The sequence below is a fragment of the Cebus imitator genome, unplaced genomic scaffold (genome assembly GCF_001604975.1).
Source record: "Cebus imitator isolate Cc_AM_T3 unplaced genomic scaffold, Cebus_imitator-1.0 Scaffold594, whole genome shotgun sequence".
Classification (NCBI taxonomy): Eukaryota; Metazoa; Chordata; class Mammalia; order Primates; family Cebidae; genus Cebus; species Cebus imitator.
Genome location: NW_016107909.1, coordinates 572702 through 593821, shown reverse-complemented (window position 1 = coordinate 593821; position 21120 = coordinate 572702). Strand labels below are relative to the sequence as shown.

General features: G+C 37.5%; 1 protein-coding gene across 1 annotated transcript in view; it reads right to left on the bottom strand.

The window, feature by feature from the left end:
• TMPRSS11F (transmembrane serine protease 11F) overlaps positions 1-21120 on the bottom strand; it is a 69818-nt gene that overhangs the window by 3472 nt on the left and 45226 nt on the right. Inside the window, exons 4-9 of the mRNA XM_017516553.2 lie at positions 15234-15301; positions 13386-13549; positions 8564-8602; positions 7221-7422; positions 3997-4256; positions 1982-2124 (exon numbers count right to left, since the gene is read on the bottom strand). Of these exons, the coding sequence (XP_017372042.1) occupies positions 1982-2124; positions 3997-4256; positions 7221-7422; positions 8564-8602; positions 13386-13549; positions 15234-15301 (876 nt within the window). The remainder of the gene's footprint in view (positions 1-1981; positions 2125-3996; positions 4257-7220; positions 7423-8563; positions 8603-13385; positions 13550-15233; positions 15302-21120) is intronic.

Genomic DNA, 21120 nt, shown 5'->3' with positions numbered 1-21120 from the left:
AAATGAGATTGCATCAAACTGAAAAGCTTTTACACAGCAAGCAAAACAAAACAACAATTAATCAAGTGAAGAGACAACCCACAGAATGGGAAAACATGTTTGCAAACCAAACATTTGATAAGTTGTTATATCTAAAATATGGCCATCAGGTTCATGAAACAAATGCTCAATATTAAAAATCATCAGGGAAATGAATTAAAACCACAATAAGATATCTCTTTACTCCTAGTAGAATAGTTTTTATCAAAAAGATAAAAGATAAGTATTGATGAGGATGCAGAGAAAAGGGAACTCTTATACACTCTTGGTGGGAATGTAAATTAGTATAAATATTATGGAAAACACTAGGGAGGCTCCTTATAAAGTTAAAAACAGAACTATCATATGATCTAGCAACCCCACTTCTGGGAATTTATCCAAAAAAATTAAAATCAATATGTCAAAGAAATATCTGTACTCCTGTGTTCAGTGCAGCATTATTCACAATAGCCAAGGTATAGAATCAACCTAAGTGTTCATTGGTATGTGAAGAGATAAAGAAAATATGGTATATATACAAAATGAACTACTCTTTAGCCATAAAAAGAATAAATTCTGTCCATTTGTGACAACATAATGAGTCTAGAGGACTTTATGCTAAGTGAAATAAGCCAGGCACAGAAAGACATCATTTCACCTATATGTGGAATCTAAAAAGTTGAATTCATAGAAGTAGAGAGTAGAGTGATGATCACCAGAGTCTGGGTGGGACTAGGGAGGTAGAGAGTGAGGGAAGGGGGAGTTGATAGTTAGAGGGTGCAAGTTTCAGTGCAGAGGAATATGTTTTGAGATCTACTGCACAGCTGGATGTCTATAATGAAAAATACTGTATTACAGATCTCAAAATAACTAAGAGAGTAAATTTTAGATGTCTATCACAAAAAAATGTTAAGTGAGATGACAGATACGTTAATTAGCTTTACTTAACTATTCCACATTGTATACATGTATCAAAATGTCACATTGTACTCCATAGATGTAATACGATTATGATTTATCAATAAAAATAATGGACAGTGAAATCTGAGCTGGAAAAGTAGATGGAAGAAAGAAAAAGATTAATGAACTATAAGAAAATAGAGAAATCAATGGACTATAGGTGTCAATGAAGTTGATAAAAGACTGTTTTTCATTCAATTAGTCATCAAATATTTTCACCACACACTTTTAGGTGCTGAGAACATAGCAGTAAATAAAATAGTCTTCTTTCATGAAACTTACATTTTAGTTAGTGGAGAAATAGGCAATAAGCTAGATAAATAAAAATACTGTATACTGGATGGTGACAAAGTCTAAGGAGAAAAATAGAACAAAGGACACGAGGAATGCATTGTAGGTTGCGCGTGTTGGGAGTGAGAGTTGGTAGAATAGGGTATAACGTAGGGAGCAGTAGTTAAAAAGTAAGGGGGAAACACTGGGTGGTAGTAGTCAAATAGGAAGATGCAAATTAGCATTTTTGAAGATGGAGCAGTTTTTGAGGACAAGACCCATAGTGTGACTTTAAAGAGGAGGGTCTGAGGTAGCTGAAGAGTATACAGGATCAGTGGAGAAGAGGAGGTCTAGGAACTCAGTCCAGCATTTAAACAGGTCAGTGTTGATAATGCTGGGCTTAGAGTGGAGAGAAAGCCTGTTTCAGGTGTCGCTGTCATGAGAGAATGAGAGGGGCGAAGGGAAATGACTAGGAGGCTGGGGGATGAATACAGATAACTATAATATTGCTTTTATCTCTTATTAAATAAAATCATGTAAAATATGCTTAATTTTTGGCTTAGCGTATATTCAACTCTCAATACAATTATTTTTATTGTTATGATTATTAAATAAACATCATTCTCATTGAAAGAGATGCCTTTTTTTTTCTCCTAGGTAAAATATATGCCAAACTCAGAAACAGCTAATGGAAACTTTCCTTGTAAACTTTTGGCCTTGACTTTAAACTTACCTTACATGCATCTACTTTTCCTTCCATGAATCCAGCACATAACATTCCTGGAGTTATCAGGCCATCATATACATCCTTTCTGTTACACACATCAGTGCTTATGGTTTCCACTCTGGCTTGCCGAAGTTTATTTTGTGTAGGTCCTATTGCACAAATGGACAAACAAATAAATAGTATTCCTCAAATACAACGAGATCGAAGACATAAAAGACACACATACATTATAAATTTTATATTTCCAGTAGCAAAAGCCAAAGAGCTCTCATCTTATTTTCTGTGCCATAAATGTCCACATGCAAGGAGCCATAAATATACATGTCCCAGTATTATATAACATTTGTGAATCTCTCAAGGATATTAGGAGTCTTAAAACTACACGCAAAATATTACATATACATGCATTTTTTTCATCAGGAGAGGGTCTGTAGTCCTCAGATACTCAGAGTATGACGTTGATCTGGTCCAACTGCCACATTTTCCATATAAGGAAACCATGGCCCATGGAAGTTCACTGACATTCCAAAAGCTATTCAAGTAGAAACCAGGACACAGCTGCACAGATCTATTCACCCTACTCTACCCTGTTATGTGTTATTTAGGAGTGTCTCACAGTCTGGGAAACAAAATGAATGCCCAATATGTGCTAGTGACCCGATGACAACACAGAACAGGGCCGAGTTTTAGGAGGAGAGGATACTGCACAGTTGACTACCGAAAAGTAGTATAGGGCTCTGGGTTGAAGCCATTGGGGGTACCCCCGAGCTAGCTGTTAAGAGACTTTAAAGAACCTCTCACAAAGCCAAGATTGGCATGCACGGAGCATGTGGAAAACTTTTCATGGAATAAAATTCTGTCAAAAAAGAGATAGATTAAGATATATTAGCACTAGTTTTTTTCAGGATAGCCTTGATAGAAACTTCAGTATTCTTATTTCTAATTAAAACATTTCGTTAATCCTTCTCTTTAAAGTAGAGTGAACTAGTATCTAGAAATTTTAAGTTCTGGTTTTTAATTTATACAATTACTAGACTTGATGTCTTTTAACAACCCTAGCAGGTGGGACAGAGGAAAAAGATACAGATTGTATTGACTAACCAAAATAAAAATGCTCAAAATATTTGCAACCCATTTTAATGTTTATGACCATCATAAATTCTCATAAAATGAGAAAGATTCAAATAAACAAAGGAAAAAGCTATCATTACATTTGTGATTTTAGGCATATGCTGATTGAAATAAAGTATATGTGATTTAAAGTTATGTAACACATTTACATCCAGGAAAGACAAAATCTGTGATTACTTACTGCCTTGCACTCCCATAGTGTTCTGTCCCTTCTTATATCACCTGATGCAGTTGTTTTTTCCTTCTATATTAGTCTCTCTCCCTGACTTTTTTTTTTTTAACCACAGCTCCAATTGTAGAGATTCCTTCTTCCTTCCTTCCTTCCTTCCTTCCTTCCTTCCTTCCTTCCTCCCTTCCTCCCTTCCTCCCTTCCTCCCTTCCTCCCTTCCTCCTTCCTTCCTTTCTTTCTCTTTCTTTTTTTGAGATAGAGTCGAGCTGCAGTGCAGTAGCGAGATCTCAGCTCACTGCAACCTCCACCACCCAGGCTCAAGCAATTCTCCTGCCTCAGCCTCTTAAGTAGCTGGAATTACAAGCACACACCACCATACCCAGCTATTTTTTTTGGTGTATTTTAGTAGAGATGGGGGTTTCACCATGTTGGCCAGGCTGGTCTTGAACTCCTGACCTCATGTGATCTGCCCACCTCGGCCTCCCAAAGCGCTGGGATTACAGGAGTGAGTCACCGCATCCCACCACCACTACTCCAATTGTGAACTCAAAGACAGGAGTTGATTTTTACTTTTAACCCACAATCTCTTGTTCTGCCCAAGGCCACACACATTGGAAAGACCATTACTTTTATAAAAAGCTTAAGAGGGATTCCTTCAGATAGATAGCTAGTTTATCTCAAGACATTTTTGTGCTAAGAAAATTAGGTTGCAACTACGCACCATCATCTACAATGGATCCAAATCCTGTGACAAACACACTTGTTTTAGGTGGCAACTTTATAGATGAATCTGGGAGGCAAACTCTCTGGACGATATTTGAAAACTCAACTCCAGTACTGAGTTGTGCCAAAGCAATGTCATTTTCATTTGTTTCTCTATGGTAATTCTCATGAACAATAATTTTCTTCACATTTCGTTTCACTGCAGGTGGTGTTATAGTTGTACCAAAAGTAACAACCCATTGAGTTGGGTCTTTATTTCTGCAAAAAATTAAAAAGTAATACTTGGGATGCTTTACTTAATTCTGTGAACAAGACTGAGACTGTATTTCTTCCCAACTATCAGTATTATGCTCCTGAAACATCCTTTTGGTAACAAAGTTTGTAGTTGATAACAAAATAGGAAAATATAGTTCTTAAAATTATTACAATTATGTACAAATAATATGATTAGTTTCCAATTTTTAAACTTTTTGCTTGCTAGGAGCTTTTCAGGTTCTCTTTCTTCCTGAATTTCAACAAACTGTGTAGAAATTAATTTTGATTTGTTTTGGATAATGCACATACTAAGAGGGATTTTCTCTCCATGTCACATCATCAACCCATTCTTATTTTATGACTCACTTGTTGACTCTTATTTTACTGGGTTTTACTGTGATCTTTGAAGTGAAGTGTAATTTGTTGCTTTGCAAACCTTCATGTGTACACAGGGTTTTTTCTCCACCCTACTCTCATATCCCTCCCATACCCCTCCCTTAGATACAAGGGCTAAGTAATCCTAACTCAAAGTCATGCCCCTACCACCCATGGATCTGGCCTGGTCAGTCCCTCTTACTAGACTTTCGGTTCTCCTTTCACATAGGTGCGTTTCTCTCCAACAAGGTTTATATCATAAGCAAATTCTATCTAGTTCTATCATCTCTTTACTTCCTTATGGTCCTCCAAAGCCCAGTACCTTTTTTCTAAAGTTATTCTCATCCTGAATGACTGGAAATATATAATAGCTTGAAATTCTCTGGGTGAAGAAAGGATTACTATGTTGGTGAACCAACAACCTTTAAGTGTAATAATAATAATAATAAACCTGAAAGATCAGCAGTTTCCTAACTACTGCACTGCCCTAAAAATGAGCAGAGCCCAGTATATGGGAGGGGTTCTTCTCTCATCTGTTTTACTTCTTTACACATTAAGATAAGATTGTATTCAAACCAGAAATCTTAGGACTGACAGAAGCAACCATTTTGAAAACTAGACACTAGATACTAGAATTCTCAGAGATATAAAGACATATATGACTTCAGGCCTTAAGGAGTTCACAAATAAATCAGATAGAGAATAAAAATTATCCCATCCCTTTATGGATTACCAATGAGAGAGGAAACCTCACATGATAGGCCAATTCAACATGTTTTATGAATAAGAAAATTAAGATCCAGAAGTTCAGTGACTTGTGCAGGTGAGTGACACGCCTCTGGTTAGTGCCAAAAGGAAATGGTCCAATCAAGAATGTTTTCCCCACCTATGCTGTGTTGCAAAGACTGGAATCGTTTTTCATAGACATAAAGGTGCTGAGATTTGTTTTAAACATGATTTTGAAAATACATTATTTCTGCAGAAAAAATAAATTTATAGAAATTTAAAGATGTGAATAATGCGCTATTATTTTCAAAGTACCATGTAGTTTTCCTTTGCAAAAGTATGCCACATTGTGCGATTACATGAAATTATTAATATATCACTCCCAAATTGCACTCATTTTTATAAAATATGCTATAATCTGTCTCCCATATTTTAAAAAAGTCCTTCCTTTAACTTCACAACTGCCCTCAACTGTCAAATTTCTCTGATCCCTTTCATTTAGAAACTTCTTAAAAGTGATTTTAAAACTTACTGCATCTAATCTTCCCTCCATTCTCTGTTGAATCCATTCCCATCCCTATCACACCAGAAAAACTTCTTTTATCAAGGTCACCAGCACTCTCTGCTTCTTCAATGGCCAATTCCCATGTAGATCTGCCTGTACCTAGAGCCTGCACTGGATCTGCTGAAATAAGTTATTTTAATGGCCACAGCTTATATTCTTCACTAAATATTAAGTTGGCATTCTGGATTTATTATTTTTAATTTACATAAAGAGAGATCAGTTATAAACTAAAGTGGAAGACATTCTCACAAAAACAGAAGTGCAAAGGTTGGAGGACTGTATGAACATGAGAAAATTAGAAAACCTTCACAAGTGAGTGGGGCTCAAATTTGCCCCTAAGGCATAATCATGGTTATTTTGAGAGTTGTACATATGCACATGTAAGCGAGTTGCTTTTCTCTTCTCCTCTATAAGGAAGCAACAGATAATCACCTTAGTATCTTGGAACCACCTGGGATGTTACCCTTAGAAGGATGACAAAGAGCCTCCGAGAATCACCAAGGATAGGCTCCTTTAATAAGATGCAGGATGAGGAAGTAGTGCCACAGGCCAGGCAAAGAGTCTTTATTTAGAGTTTCGTCTTTGAGAGTTTAAAGGAAAAGCTTTCTGTACCATGATGGTAAAACCTCAGGGAAGAAAGATAGTGTGTTCCTGACCTCCTGGGGCTGTAGTGTGCCTGTGTATGTCTGTGTACATGAACTGACACATCTGAGATTTAAGAGGTACAAATATTGCTCCGTTGTACATAACCAGTCTTGAATACGGTGAGGGCAGTGAGACAAGGCAGGAGGTCTCTCCTCGCTTTCACACACCATTCTGGACCAGACAAGCCTGCAGGGTTCCTAGTGAATGCAATGAAAAGACAGAACTTCAAGAGGAATACCTATGATTCTTTTCTTATTTGTAAAGTGATGGCAATGCTGACAGTGGGAAGTTAGAGGGATTAATTGGGAAAAAAAAATAGGTGACTTTTTTTTGAGTATGTAAAAGAGATTAAACTTGTTACATGTATAATAGTCTTCACACTAAAATAATCTACATATAATTTTATATAGTATATAGTGGGAAAGATAGTACTAGGGTCATGATGATAGAAGAAAATATATAATAAGAACTTTAAATAACAAAAACCAAGCATCACAGATAGGGTACAAGGCAAGTATAATCCATTTAGGGGACACCTGGATCTACCCTGAACACAGCAAAGGATAAACTGGCGAGACTGGACTCTTCTGATGCGCTAAATCAATGGCAGATGAGGACTGAGAAAACAAGGCTCGCAGCAGCCTTGTCTGACTTACTTCCGGAAGCAGTGAGCGGCTGTGAGCAGCCATGTGTTACTGATGAGGCTGGCTCCGCACTGATGGCCTGCCCCTATAAGCTGGAGGCTGGCCTGCCATGGCCATTCCCCTTCCATAGCTGTTTCCCTTCCTTGGACAATTCTTTGAGTAGAAGAGGATGCTGGTAATGGCATGTTTGAAGATGTCATCCTTATTCCACAGCCTGCCACAGAAATACATGTTCATTTGTATTCATCACAAGGAGGAAAAAAGTATATTCTGATTTGCTTTGGTTGTAGACAATGCCTTGTCCCTGCTACCTTGTGAGCCATTCATAGCACTCAGCCTTTGAGCTTATTTGATACAGGGCTTGCTGATCCTACTGAGGTTCAGAAGAAATGTTTACTAACATTTCAAGGCATTCAGTGCAGGAATTAACTTCTGTCTATCTTTATAAAGCATATATAGATAGATAGATCATTGAGCATCAAAAATGTATAGATCTTCTGTTATGTGAATTAGATGTATTTATAGCAACAGACCTTTTACATGAGAAAATTAAGCCTTGAAGAGGGAACATCGCTGGCGATCACCCAGCTGGTAAGTGACAGAGTGAGATATGAAATTAGGAGGATCCACACCAAAACTTGTGGTAGTATCCTTATTACTGAGGAACAGCCCAATACTAAATGTGGGTCATGATTTTCCCTTAACTAATAAGTAAAGAGAATCAATTTACTGGGTTTGCAAAGCCCTGTATTTTAACAGATATTGGCCTCTTTGGTCTCTTAAAGCTTGAAAAACTAGTTTCAAAAAAAGTCTTCTTCCCTGATATCAAACCCTCAATTGACTAGCTTTCAAGTCAATCTTAAAAGAGACCTGTAAGTGTTACATTTTTAATAGGCATGTTTGTCCACAATAGACCTTAACTATGTAGCAATGCTGGAATGTAGAGTGCAGAGCAGGAAGAGGCAGAGAATGTACATGACAGATACTTCAATTAAAATGCAAGCAAGTTACAAAAAATTAAAGCCTAAATGTTACCAGTTTAAAACACTCTCTTGAATTGTCAGAGTATTAAAAGAGTTATTTATAATGAATATTAATATAATATCTGTAATAGTATATAAGATGTTTTAAATCACATCTCATAGGTCATATAAACTTAAAATTGTATTTGATATAAATTTATAAATTTAAGTACTTCAAATACTACAAATAATAAAAAGATTAAGTGTTCAGTTTACAAAAATATGAAATGAGTTTTTGAAAGCTTGGTAAATTTTACTGCTAACTTTTCTATGACTTCTTTTCATGATCTTTCACTGTGAAATAAACAGTTAATTGTGGGTTTTGGAACTTACGACTGTTGAGAAGATTCCTCATCTTTTTGCTGTCAAGAGCTGGAATAAGCAAAACATGAGTTAGTTGGCAGAAGAATATATTCCCATTTTCATGTTACCTTGTTCAACTGGTCATTAATAGAAATGTTAATTATCCAAAGCATACAGATTTCAAGAAAGCATGAGATTTTTCATAACTAAGTAATGTATAAATAACCCTTTAGTTTTATTTTTGAGTCAAATTATGTAATTTACTTTAAAATTAAATCAAAGAGCATTTTACTTTCTGATTTTGCTCAGGAAAAAGAAACAGAAAGTAGGAAATAACAAATAGGGATAAATGTCCCTGACTGCTTTCCTTAGGGGCTTCAATCTAACTTAGGGGAGCAATCTCCAATTCCCATCACAACTGATGTTTACCCACCTATGTGGTTTTAGGCATATTCCTAATGGCCAGTTTGAAATGGTAGCTCTATGGAGCTAAATGCATCACAGACCCCTGAGGGCCCAATTTCAAGGCCCTGGTCTAACGGAGTAGGAATTTAGTCAATTCCTAATTGACTAAATTAGGCAGGTTGATAACCTTGTCTCCCTGAGGATCTCATGAATGGTTTGGATGGTTGTGGCTCAGGCAGCAGACATTACAGACGTGAAGTTCTCTCATATACATCCAATCCAGAGATGCCAGCCGTATACAACCTTTCACTTCATTTTATGCTTCAGTTCTATGACATCTTTTTTTCCCTTCAAATTTATTCATTCATGTTCATTATAACTCAGCTACATTAGATGTTTGTTGGGTTAGTGATTGGTTTTTGTTTGTCAGTGAGAAAATGGTGAATTATACAGCAATTTTATCAGTAACATTGACTTCCCCCCAAAAAGGGATGTGAGCCCCTATTCCTACTAGAGGATTCAGGGATATTTATCTTTATTTAACAAAAGACATGTACGTGGCAGAAGAAAACACACAGTTAAATCTTCATTATTGAGCATGGTCAGAGAATACAGATATTTTGGTATTAAAACAACTTGTATCATAAAAAAGTATTGTATATAACCAACAATGCCAAAATGTTTTAAATAAATTGTACAAGAAACTATATAACTGTAACAACTCAGTAAATATAACATAATGTCACTTTTATAATAGATGTTTTACCTTAGGATATATGATTGTGGTCTTAGGGACAGTTATATCATTAGGAATTGAAATTTCCGTTCATAGAATGCTGGAAAACACTTTGTTTTACTTTGGGATATAACTGATCAACAATCAAGATGGATACCATACTCTCCATTATTTCTAATTACTTCATGAAAACACAATTAATATTTACGGGGATTCTATCTCAAAATATATTTAAAGAACTTTTCTGATTTCTAAGAACAAAAAATTAACTTTAGATAACTTGTTTCCTAAATAACTACATGGCTATTGGGAAGGGTTGTCTTTTGGGTCCAAAATACAAGTCCCTCTCCCCTCCTTTTTGTATCAAATCAGAAGTAACTAAACTTGAAAATACGTAACAAGAAGGAATAAATGGAGCTGGAGCACCTATCACATGTGAGATGCATGCGTGTGTTTGAGGGAAGGGTAAGAAAATAATAAAAATAAATAAATAAATAAATAAATAAAAAGAAAAGAAAAAGACACAGTTTCTGACTGTGACATTTAAAATCTTATTTGAAACACATTATTTTCCTACTTTTAATTACACATTGGCATAGAAAAATAAAAATGTCTCCCAGCTTGGATTCCAACTAGCTGTAAGGTAGTTTGAATTTTAGTTTCCCAAATTTTTTGAACTTCCTTTTCTTCCACTTTGGCAGGAAAACAAAACAAGAACTTTCCTGATTTCGTTTTGTGAGGAATAAATAAGGAAATTAATGAAAAATAATTTTAAGTGGGAAACAAGCTAGAGAACCTCTTTAGAGTTCATGTTACTGGCTCTTCCTATAGGGACAAACCTTCATAAAGATGTCTTTCTTTGATACTATAAAAAAGAACTCCCAGAACTAATCTGTAAAGACCTCTGTGAGTCACAATACCTGTGTCTAATTCTAACCCAATGCCTCACATCATCCTTGAGTCTCAGCTTCTTTACCTGTAAAATGGTGAAAGTAATACCTACTCTTTGGAACTTTTGTAAGGATCCAATAATATATGTATGGGAAAAAGTTTAGAAACCTTATTAAAAGCCCTAGTAAAATATGAAAAAAATATGTTGTAGCTTCACCCATGTCCCTGCAAAGGTCATGAACTCATCCTCTTTCATGGCTGCATAGTATTCCACTGTGTATATGTGCCACATTTTCTTTATCCAGTCTATCACTGATGGACATTTGGGTTGGTTCCAAGTTTTTGTTAATGTGAACAGTGCCACAATAAACCTACATGTGCATATGCCTTTATAGTAGAATGATTTATAATCCTTTGGGTATATACCCAGTAATGGGATTGCTGAGTAAAATGTTATTTCTAGTTCTGATCCTTAAGGAATCACCACACTGTCTTCCACAATGGTTGAACTAATTTACACTCCCACCAACAGTGTAAAAGCATTTCAATTTCTCCACATTGTCTCCAGCATCTGTTGTTTCCTGACTTTTTAACAATCACCATTCTAACTGGCTTGAAATGGTATCTCAGTGTGGTTTTGATTTGCATTTCTCTAATGACAAATGATGATGAGAATTTTTTCATGTTTGTTGGCTACATAGATGTCTTCTTTTGAGAAGTGTCTGTTCATATCCTTCACCTGCTTTTTGATGAGGTTTTTGGTTTTTTCTTGTAAATTTGTTTAAATTCTTTGTAGATTCTGGATATTAGCCCTTTGTCAGATAGATAGATTGCAAAAATTTTCCCCCATTATGTAGGTTGCCTGTCTACTCTGATGACAGTTTCTTTTGCTGTGCAGAAGCTCTTTAGTTTAATTAGATTCCATTTGTTAATTTTGGCTTTTGTTGCTGTTGCTTTTGCTGTTTTAGCCATTAAGTCTTTGCTTATGCCTATGTCCTGAATGGTACTGCCTAGGTTTTCTTCTAGAGTTTTTATGGTTTTAGGTCTTATATTTAAATCTTTAATTCATTTTGAGTTAATTTTTGTATAAGATGTAAGGAAGGGATCTAGTTTCAGCTTTCTGCATATGGCTAGCTAGTTTTCCCAACACCATTTATTAAATAGGGAATCCTTTCCTCATTGCTTGTTTTTCTCCAGTTTGTCAAGGATCAAATGGCTGCAGATGTGTGGTGTTATTTCTGAGGCCTCTGTTCTGTTGCATTCGTCTATATATCTGTTTTGGTACCAGTACCATGCTGTTTTTTTTACTGTAGCCTTGTACTATAGTTTGAAATCAGGTAGCATGATGCCTCCTGCTTTGTTCTTTTTGCTTAGGATTGTCTTAGCTATGCGGGCTCTTTTTTGGTTCCATATGAAATTTAAAGTAGTTTTTTCCAATTCTGTTAAGAAAGCCAATGGTAGCTTGATGGGGATAGCATTGAATCTGTAAATTACTTTGGGCAGTATGGCCATTTTCACAATATTGATTCTTCTTATCTATGAGCATGGAATGTTTCTCCATTTGCTTGTGTCCTCTCTTATTTCCTTGAGCAGTGGTTGTAATTCTCCTTGAAGAAGTCCTTCACTTTTCTTGTAAGTTGTATTCCTAGGTATCTTACTCTCTTGGTAGCAATTGTGAGTGGGAGTTCACTCATTATTTGGTCCTCTTTCTGTTATTGGTGTATAGGAATGCTTGTGATTTTTGCACATTGATTTTGTATCATGAGACTTTGCTGAAGTTACTTATTGCTTAAGGAGATTTTGGGCTGAGATGATGAGGTTTTCTAAATATACAATCATCATTCTCAGCAAACTAACACAAGAATAGAAAACCAAACACCACGTGTTCTTGAGGGAATGTTTTCTCTTTCTGGGTCCATAAGTGGTTTTAAGGGCAAGAATTTCCTAGCACCATGCACCCCTCCCCTCTCTCTCCATCTGGGAGATTTAACAATGGTTTATGTTTAAATTTCGCGAGCACGGGAAGAAACTATAAGTCAATCACTCCGGCAGAAGTTCTAAGGAACTCCTTTCATTGGCCCAGGGTCTTAGAGAAGGTGGGGGTTCCTCCCAGGTTAAAAGTCCCCTTCTTCACACCCCTTCGGACTCCATGTTTGGGTCCCCTTCCACGAACACTCCCTTTGTGGAAGCTGCTTTCCTCTCCTGGATTCCATCTTTCTGGATTCTCTCATTCAGTGTGAGAGTTAGCTGTTTCTTTCTCTCTCCTTCTCCTCTTTCTCTCTCTCTTTAAAAAAACCACTTTCTACAAACACTTGAGTCTGGCATTTACTGCGCACTGCTCTGTGGTCCCCTCTCTCATTCTTGAGAGGACAGGAGATCAAGAACCTGGAGAAATGTCCTCTCAGGGGAGCTGAGGACACCCTGAACCCCAATATTACATCCTTACTTATTAGTGGGAGTTGAACAATGAGAACACATGGACATAGGGAGGGAAACAACACACACTGGGGCCTGTCAGTAGGGAGAGCCTATGAGAGGGATAGCATTAGTATTAGGAGAAATACCTAATGTAGATGACGGATTGATGGGTGCAGCAAACCACCATGGCACATTTATACCCATGTAACAAACCTGCACTTTCTGTAATTGTACCCCGGAACTTAAGATATAATAAAAAAAAGCAAAAAACATGTAATACTAAATAATACTGAATTTTATTTTACTTTTATTTCATGCTGATATATATATGTGCTTACAAAAAACAAAAATAATTATAAGAGAGGGAACCACAAAAGTGTCAACTAAAAATAAAAGACTTACGTGTGAGTCTAAATGATGGTTTGTTTATGGTAAAAGGCAACTGTTTGGTCTTCAAACTTTGATATAAAGCCTTTTCAATTTTTTTCTTGATTTGTTCAGCACTATCAGTAGATGGATATCGAAACATGAGCACTATAAGAATGTCCACACCTTGTTCATCTGGACTGAAGAGCAAAAAAGCAGATAAAAAATACAATTTATCTAATCATTAATGACTTTAACCTATTAGGACTCATATTAAACTTAAAAAAACATAATGGATGATATATGTGAATACCAGATTTTTAAATTTCTGTAAATACAGAGATTAAAAATGAGTGTATAATGACCAGGAAGTGTTGGAAGCACTGTAGAAGAAATAAAGACAACATGCTAGAAATACAGGATAAATACATACCTGAAAACAACTGTTCACTGCCCTTACTTAGCTCATAGTTTAAAGGGGTTTGCAGGAGGAGATGCTCATGAAATCATGCTTTATATGTACGTACAAGCCTTGCTTTTTAAGGCAATTTGAGCAAAACTGTAGCTAATACCACTATTCTTTAGAAGTGGTGTGGCAGGGAGGAGGCTTTTGTTTACCAAACCCAGTTTCTTTTGTCTCCTGAGCACAGAGGTAGATTCCATTTTCTGGGCTTTCTTGAAATTTATTGAAACTTTCTAATGAATCTGGCCAATGAAAGATGGGAAGAAATAATGTCCCCCACTTCCAAGTCTGGTTTCTAATAAAACCTCCCCTAGCATTTTCCTTGCTCTCACTCTTCCCTTGCCTGCGAACCAGAGGCAGAATATCCAGCTGGCAATTTCATTTCATAATCCCGATTGGCACCCACACCCTTGCCCCAACTTCTGACTCTTTGGACTGTATCGTGGAAATGAAATAAACCTTTACTATATTAAAGCACTGACATTTTGGTGTTTGATGGTCTGTTAATAGATAAATGATTAAAGAAAGCACTTATAAAAGAGAATCATTTGATAAACACTTCAAACATATGAATTTATATTGTGATGTGTAGGGTTAGAAAGCCTCAAGTAATCTTTTGAGAATGAGTTTAATTTGAGAGATAAAAGAAAAGAAGAAAGGGAGAAAGGGAAAGAAGGAGGAGGGAGGAGAGAAAAATGGAAAGGAGAAAGGAAAAAAGAAAAAAACAAGAAGATATTAAAGAAAGAAGTGCAAGAGAAAAAGAAGAGACATGGGGTCCTCAATCATTAGCCATATTTATATTTACTTTATCACCAAGAAGTGAAGGAAACAAGCAAATATATAATTATAAATATATCTATAAATAGACATATATCACTATGGAATCTAAGCTTTTTAGACAACGTATAAAAACATATTCAGGATGGATTCTAGTAATTTTAGTCTCTGAAAATAACTTCATGATTCATTTTTGTATATTATTTTTAACCAAAGCATCAAAATAAAAAGCCATTTTAAAATAACAATAAACATGCACTGTCTTGAAAAAAAAAAAACTTTACTGCGGAGAATGTCATTGTCTGATGGTGGGGTAGGCTTAACAAGAGTAAAACAAAAAAGACGTTCAGTTCTTCTTAGCCCCTAGCTTAAGAGGTGGGGGAGGAGGAAATGCTAGCTGTGTCATCCCCCGTTTCCTATATTTTTTCCCTTTTTTTCTATCCAATAGCTGAGATTTTCTTGTCAAAAAGCACCTTACCTTTTTCTACTGTGATTGGGAAACAGGTAAGAAAATTTGTGCTGCTCAAGATTTATGAAATCTGTGTGTTGTTGTAAAGACTTGCTCAAGGCAGCTAGGCAATTAGGTACATCAAATACCTCATCTTAACAATATTGACTTGAAATTACAAACCAAGTTTACTTACCTTAATTTGATAACATGAGATTTGATAAATCGATTGCCTACAGAAGAACGTCGAAATATCCTAGACATCTGATTTTTGAAACAGAAGTTAGTTTTCAGAACTTAAAAGTAAAATAAAAAATAGTAATAATTTAAAAAAAGAAATATTAGTCTTAAGAAAAGTGTTATTCTTTGTTTTATCTAGAGACTTCAGGCAAAAAAAAAAAAAAAGGTGTTCAGCTCATTTACAGCCATGTTAATGGGTATACTGAGAGTTGTAAGACAAAACCTGGGGTCTAATCTTTGTGGAACCAAATAACCACAATAAAATTATTCAACATTGCTAAGCATCTGTAAAATGGGATAAGAACAATATCTGCCTTATACAGTTGATTTGAAAATTAAGTGACATTATATTACACATTTTACACCTTGTTTGGTATCTATTAAGCTATTGACGACAGTTTTAAATACTGTCAAGTGAATTACTTTTTAAGACAGCATCTTTATTTCTTTTCTTTTCTTTCCCACCCCCCTTTTTTTTTTGAGACAGTTTCACTCTGTCACCAGGCGCCAGGCTGGAGTACGATGGTGCCATCTTGGCTCACTGCAACCTCCGCCTCCCACATTCAAGCGATTCTCCTGGCTCAGCCTCCCGCGTAGCTAGGACCACAGGTATGTGGCAACGCTCCCAGCTAATTTTTATATTTTTTAGTAGAGAATGAGTTTCACTATGTTGGCCAGGATGATCTCGATCTCCTGACCTTGTGATCTGCCTGCCTCAGCCTCCCAAAGTGCTGGGATTACAGGAGTGAGACACCACGACTGGCCAACAGCATCCTTATTTCTAAGAAAGCCTACCTTGTTTGCTGCACTCATCTCAAATATGGTATCTCATCCAGTATTGACAGAATTTGTTGATTTCTTAAAAGATTATGTCATCACTTGACCATTTGACATGACTTGAAATGACTCCTGCCATGTGACTCTGACACCCTCACTTGTTAGTCACCTCTATGAGAGACAGGATTTCACGACTGGTACTACGCTTCAGAGTAAATTTCACCACACTGTTATACCAACAGAACTTCATTACTTAGCTTTCCCAGTCTGAGCCATTGGAAAATTTTCAGTGCTCAGGAAACTAATTTCCTAAAGGGTCCTGATTTCAGCTGGCTATTGAAGCACTGCCTTTTTGTTTAAAAAGCACTGGGCTAGTTGGGTGTGGTGGCTCATGCCTGTAATCTGAGCACTTTGGGAGGTCAAGGTGGATAAATCCCGTTAGCCCAGGAGTTCCAGACCAGCCTGGGCAACATGGTGAAACTCCATCTCTACCAAAAAATACAAAAATCAGCCAGAGTCATAATCTGGTCTCAAAAGTAATAAATAGATAAAAAAAATTTAAAAAGCACTGGGCTGAGAGTTAAGTCAGAATAACAGATCTGTGTAAGTTTACATAATACCTATTTCCATGGTAAATTTTGCCAATTTCTACATCCTGTTGGAAGAGGGAAAGTCTCCCTCCCCACAAGATTCCTTCCTCTCCCTGAGTCTTCTAAATGTAGTAACAATGCCCAGTAGACTTTACCTCCTAAATGTTAAATCCACTTCCCTTGATTCAATCCCACTGCTATGATCTCAAATCAGCTCGTTAGAAATTTGTATCTGGGACTTTGCAGCAGCCTCCTTATGGCATATTGATGTGGTTCTACCCTATCTTCTGTCCCCTCAGTTGTTCCCTCTGAATGCAGCAACCAGGATGATATCTTTAAAATGCAAACCTGAGTATATTAGACTCCTTCCTGCCTCAAGCTCAATATTGCCCTCAATACAATCTTACCCATGTATTGGCCCCTACTTTGTTCCGTCCCTACATTCAAAGTCTCTCTTTCTCTCTCTCTCTCTCCCCCCCCCACCCCCCCATGTTAAGGGGGTTTATTTTGTAAAAGCTTATATGGCAATATCCTAGACAGGATTTCAACAGGCACTTAACATACACTCAGTGACAAGATTAAGCACATTAACAGAGAAATTTTAAAAAACGAAGTCAGCAATAATATTTTATAGGACAATGAAACACTTCCCTGGAAGAAGAAAGAGACTCACCTGACAAAGAATAGGGATCATTTACAGCAAGAAAAATCAAATTTACATACTTTGAAATCATTATACAGTTAACAGAGAAAGGTCTGCTTAAAGTTATACCTCCTTTCTTGATTTCCATTAGAATAACAGTTATTATTAAATTATTAATTTAATATTAATATTAAATTAATAACTATTATTATTTAGTAGAAACTCTATTTTTAGTCCCACTAAAAATGCAAATTAGCTGGGCATGGTGGCGTATGCCTGCAATCCCAACTACTTGGGAGGCTGAGGCAGGAGAATTGCTTGAACCAGGGAGGCGGAGGTTGTGGTGAGCCGAGATCATGCCACCGCACTGTAGCCTGGGCAACAAGAGTGAAACTCTATCTCAGAAAACACACACACACACACACACACAAGGCATATAATTATCACTTCTAATTGAAGGCTGCTGCTAACTATAGTCATTGAAAACCATTATTAAAATTCCTGCTAAAAGGATAGCAACAGCAACCGCTAAAGCCATTCCACAATAAAAAAATCAACTGCCTCACTTTCATCCCCAACAAAGGGCACTGCATATTGGGTGTTTTCTTCCAGCAGCTGTATGGTCTGTCACTCTGGTCTGACGATATCAGGCAAAATCATTCAATTGGTTACTTCTCTTTCTGGGATAGGTAGCTCTGTTGGGGTAGCTATGGTTTCTTTATACCCTTTTAGACTAGCTCAAACCTGTGCCTGGTCTGCAACTCTATTCTAGTTTGTTCTCAAGATGTACACGAAATAGAAAAGGCTTTGAAAGATATGCTTGATCCAGAACATCAGAGGAGATACTCCAATGGGAAAACCAAAAAGGTTTTCCTATAACCAATGGCATTCAAGATAGCACCAATCTTCTTTTTTCCTGTGCCTCTCAGGATTCCACCACCAATACTTGCAAGTGTGTCCAATAGATTAAGAGAAACAAAAACAAGCATCACTTGGCTTACAAAGAAAAATAATATCTCAATGGTAAATACATAGGTAACCATACTCTTCAAAACTACAAGCAAAACACTTGCTACAAGTGTACACATACTGGCACACAGGAAAACAGTGAAGTGGGAGCACCATGCCTGCTCATGATTCCCTGTACCCACAGCATTGCCCATTCATACACTGGCTGCCACACCAAAGCCAGGGGGCAAACATGTAGACTACAACAGCCAGTTCACAGATGATGCCCTGAGTTTCCAGCTCTGCCACGTTAATTAGTCCTGCAAGAAGGGTTCCAATCTCAATGATTCGTCACTCAATATATACCTATTCCAGTCTGAGCCATTGGAAAATGGCCCAGAATCACATGGAATGCAGTCTAGGTGGGACTTAATGCACTCTCGTTTGGAGACTGTGGACCTTGGAGTGTTAGAATCTGCCTGGGCCAACACCACTTCCCAGTTCTTACTGTCTGCACTTCTTTTCCTCTACATGTGGTGGAATAAAACTCAGATCAATACCTGGGAAGGTTGGACTAGGGAATTTTCCCAGGACTGGGGCTCCTACATCCATTCAATATACTCAATATACACCTATACATCTATTTTATAATAAATAGATTAAAAATTTTAAAAAGCACTGGGCTGAGAGTTAAGTCAGAATGACAGGTCCATGTAAGTTTACATAAGGTGCAGCCTAGTACCTTAGGTAGTGGGCAGTGCACCAGCAGGCTCTACACTGTCCCAGATGGTAGCCAGGTCTCCACGCCCTTGAGGAGAGAGGGTTCTGTGGCAGCTGGGAGGAGCATGTGGGGAGATGGAAGATGGAAGACGGAAGCAGAGAGGAGACAGAAGAGTCAGAGACAGGAAGGAATCTTGTGGGGAGGGAGACTATCCCTCTTCCAACAGGATGTAGATATTGGGGGCAAAATTTACCACAGAAATAGATCTTATGTAAACTTACATGGACCTGTCATTGTGACTTAACTCTCAGTCCAGTGCTTTTTAAAATTTTTAAGTCTATTTATTATAAAATAAATGTATAGGTGTATATTGAATATATTGAGTGGATGTAGGAGCCCCACTCCTGGGAACAGTCCCTAGTCCAACCTTCCCAGGTATTGATCTGAGTTTTTTTCTACCACATGTAAAGGAAAAGAAGTGCAGACAGGAAGAACTGGGAAGTGGCCTTGGCCCAGGCAGATTCTAACACTCCAAGGTCCACAGTCTCCAAACGAGAGTGCATTAAGTCCCACATAGACTGCATTCCCTGTGATTCCAGTGATATCTTAAGGCAAGATAATACCCCTGCTTTTGTAAATATCTCCTCTGCAGCCAGAACAGGAATGCTGCTGGAAGAGCAAGAATGAAAATCATCACATAAATTTGGGTGACATCAGGATCCACTTAAGAGCAGGACGATGCTCTCAGTATTGATGAAGATGGCCCAACAAGGAAAACATCACAGCATCAAAATAAGGATTTCCTCTTTGAAGTATGGTCCCCACCCATTCTAGGTTCTTGCCTATAAAGAATTGAGACATTAGCTTGTCACAAGGGGGGAGCTAATCCAGTTTTAACTGAAATCCCAGTAACATTCACAAGTATAACACTATCCAGCTTGACTGCTCAGATATCCACAGAATATGGGATGGTTGATGCTAATAAGAATGATCCTCAACTGTGCAAGGAAGAGTGGGGTTCAAGCAAGCCCCGCCAGCTCCTGCAGCCTAAATCCTTAGGTAGTTGGCAGTGTGCCAGTAGGCTCCACACTGTCCCAGATGGTAGCCAGGGCTCCAGGCCATTGAGGGGAGAGGGCTCTGTGGCAGCTGGGAGGAGATGGAAGACATCACGTGGGGGAGATGGAAGACAAGAGGCTGGGCTGCCCTGCCCTGCCCTGCCCACTAATAAACCCATTGCAGGCACAGCCCTCCCGGGAAGTGGTGGATGGCCCTTGGCCTCTGGCCACCCCCATCCCACCCTTACTCCCATCTGCTTTTGTCCCCTCACTCCCCTGACCCCAGTCAGGGAGTTAAGTTAAGCCTCTTAACTACTGATTTAATTGCCCTTTCCTAATCACAGCAGGCTGGTTCACACCTCTGTGACTGGGGACATTCATTTTCCTCTTCCTACAACTTTTTTGTTCCCCTGGCAAATTTCTTCCGTTACAACTTTACCTTACTTGAGAAACTCCAGTGACAACTAAGTTAGCCCTAACTTGCCCACCTCAAAGTTGAACACTTCTTTATTTGGGCCACTTTGTCATCTTGAATATAATTCTATTATATTACTAGCAATTACCATACTGGTTTACAGTATTGTCTCTTCCATTCTAGACTACGAACTGTGTGAAGGCAGGAAGTGTGTCTGATTTATGTTTGTATCTCCAATGCTCCACACATTATCTGGCCCATGGTAAACACACAGGCATTGATAGATAAATGAGTGAATGAATAAATGAATTAATGAATTAAGAATCAACAATATGGTAGAGGGAAGAAGATGGCAACACACTGTTTTAATCTGCAAATCATGTTGTCAAATGTAAGTAGAAATCTGTGGTTATCTGCAGCAAGGTGGGAGCCAGGAGACCCCAGTGGTGACCTCAGATGTTTGGGTCATTCCACAGGTTTGGGTCCGTTCTGAGTCATGACCCTTATGATTTCACTAAGCTTCTCTGAGCTCATTTTATTTCCATCTCTCAAGGAACAGGGAGAAAATGTAATTTTTATGTCTCTAGCACTTTAGATAAATGTTCAGTGAAATTCTGAACTGTATACATATGACACTTTGGGGAAGGATCAGGAGTCTTATTATATTAGAGTATAAGAAAATATCAAGATTTAA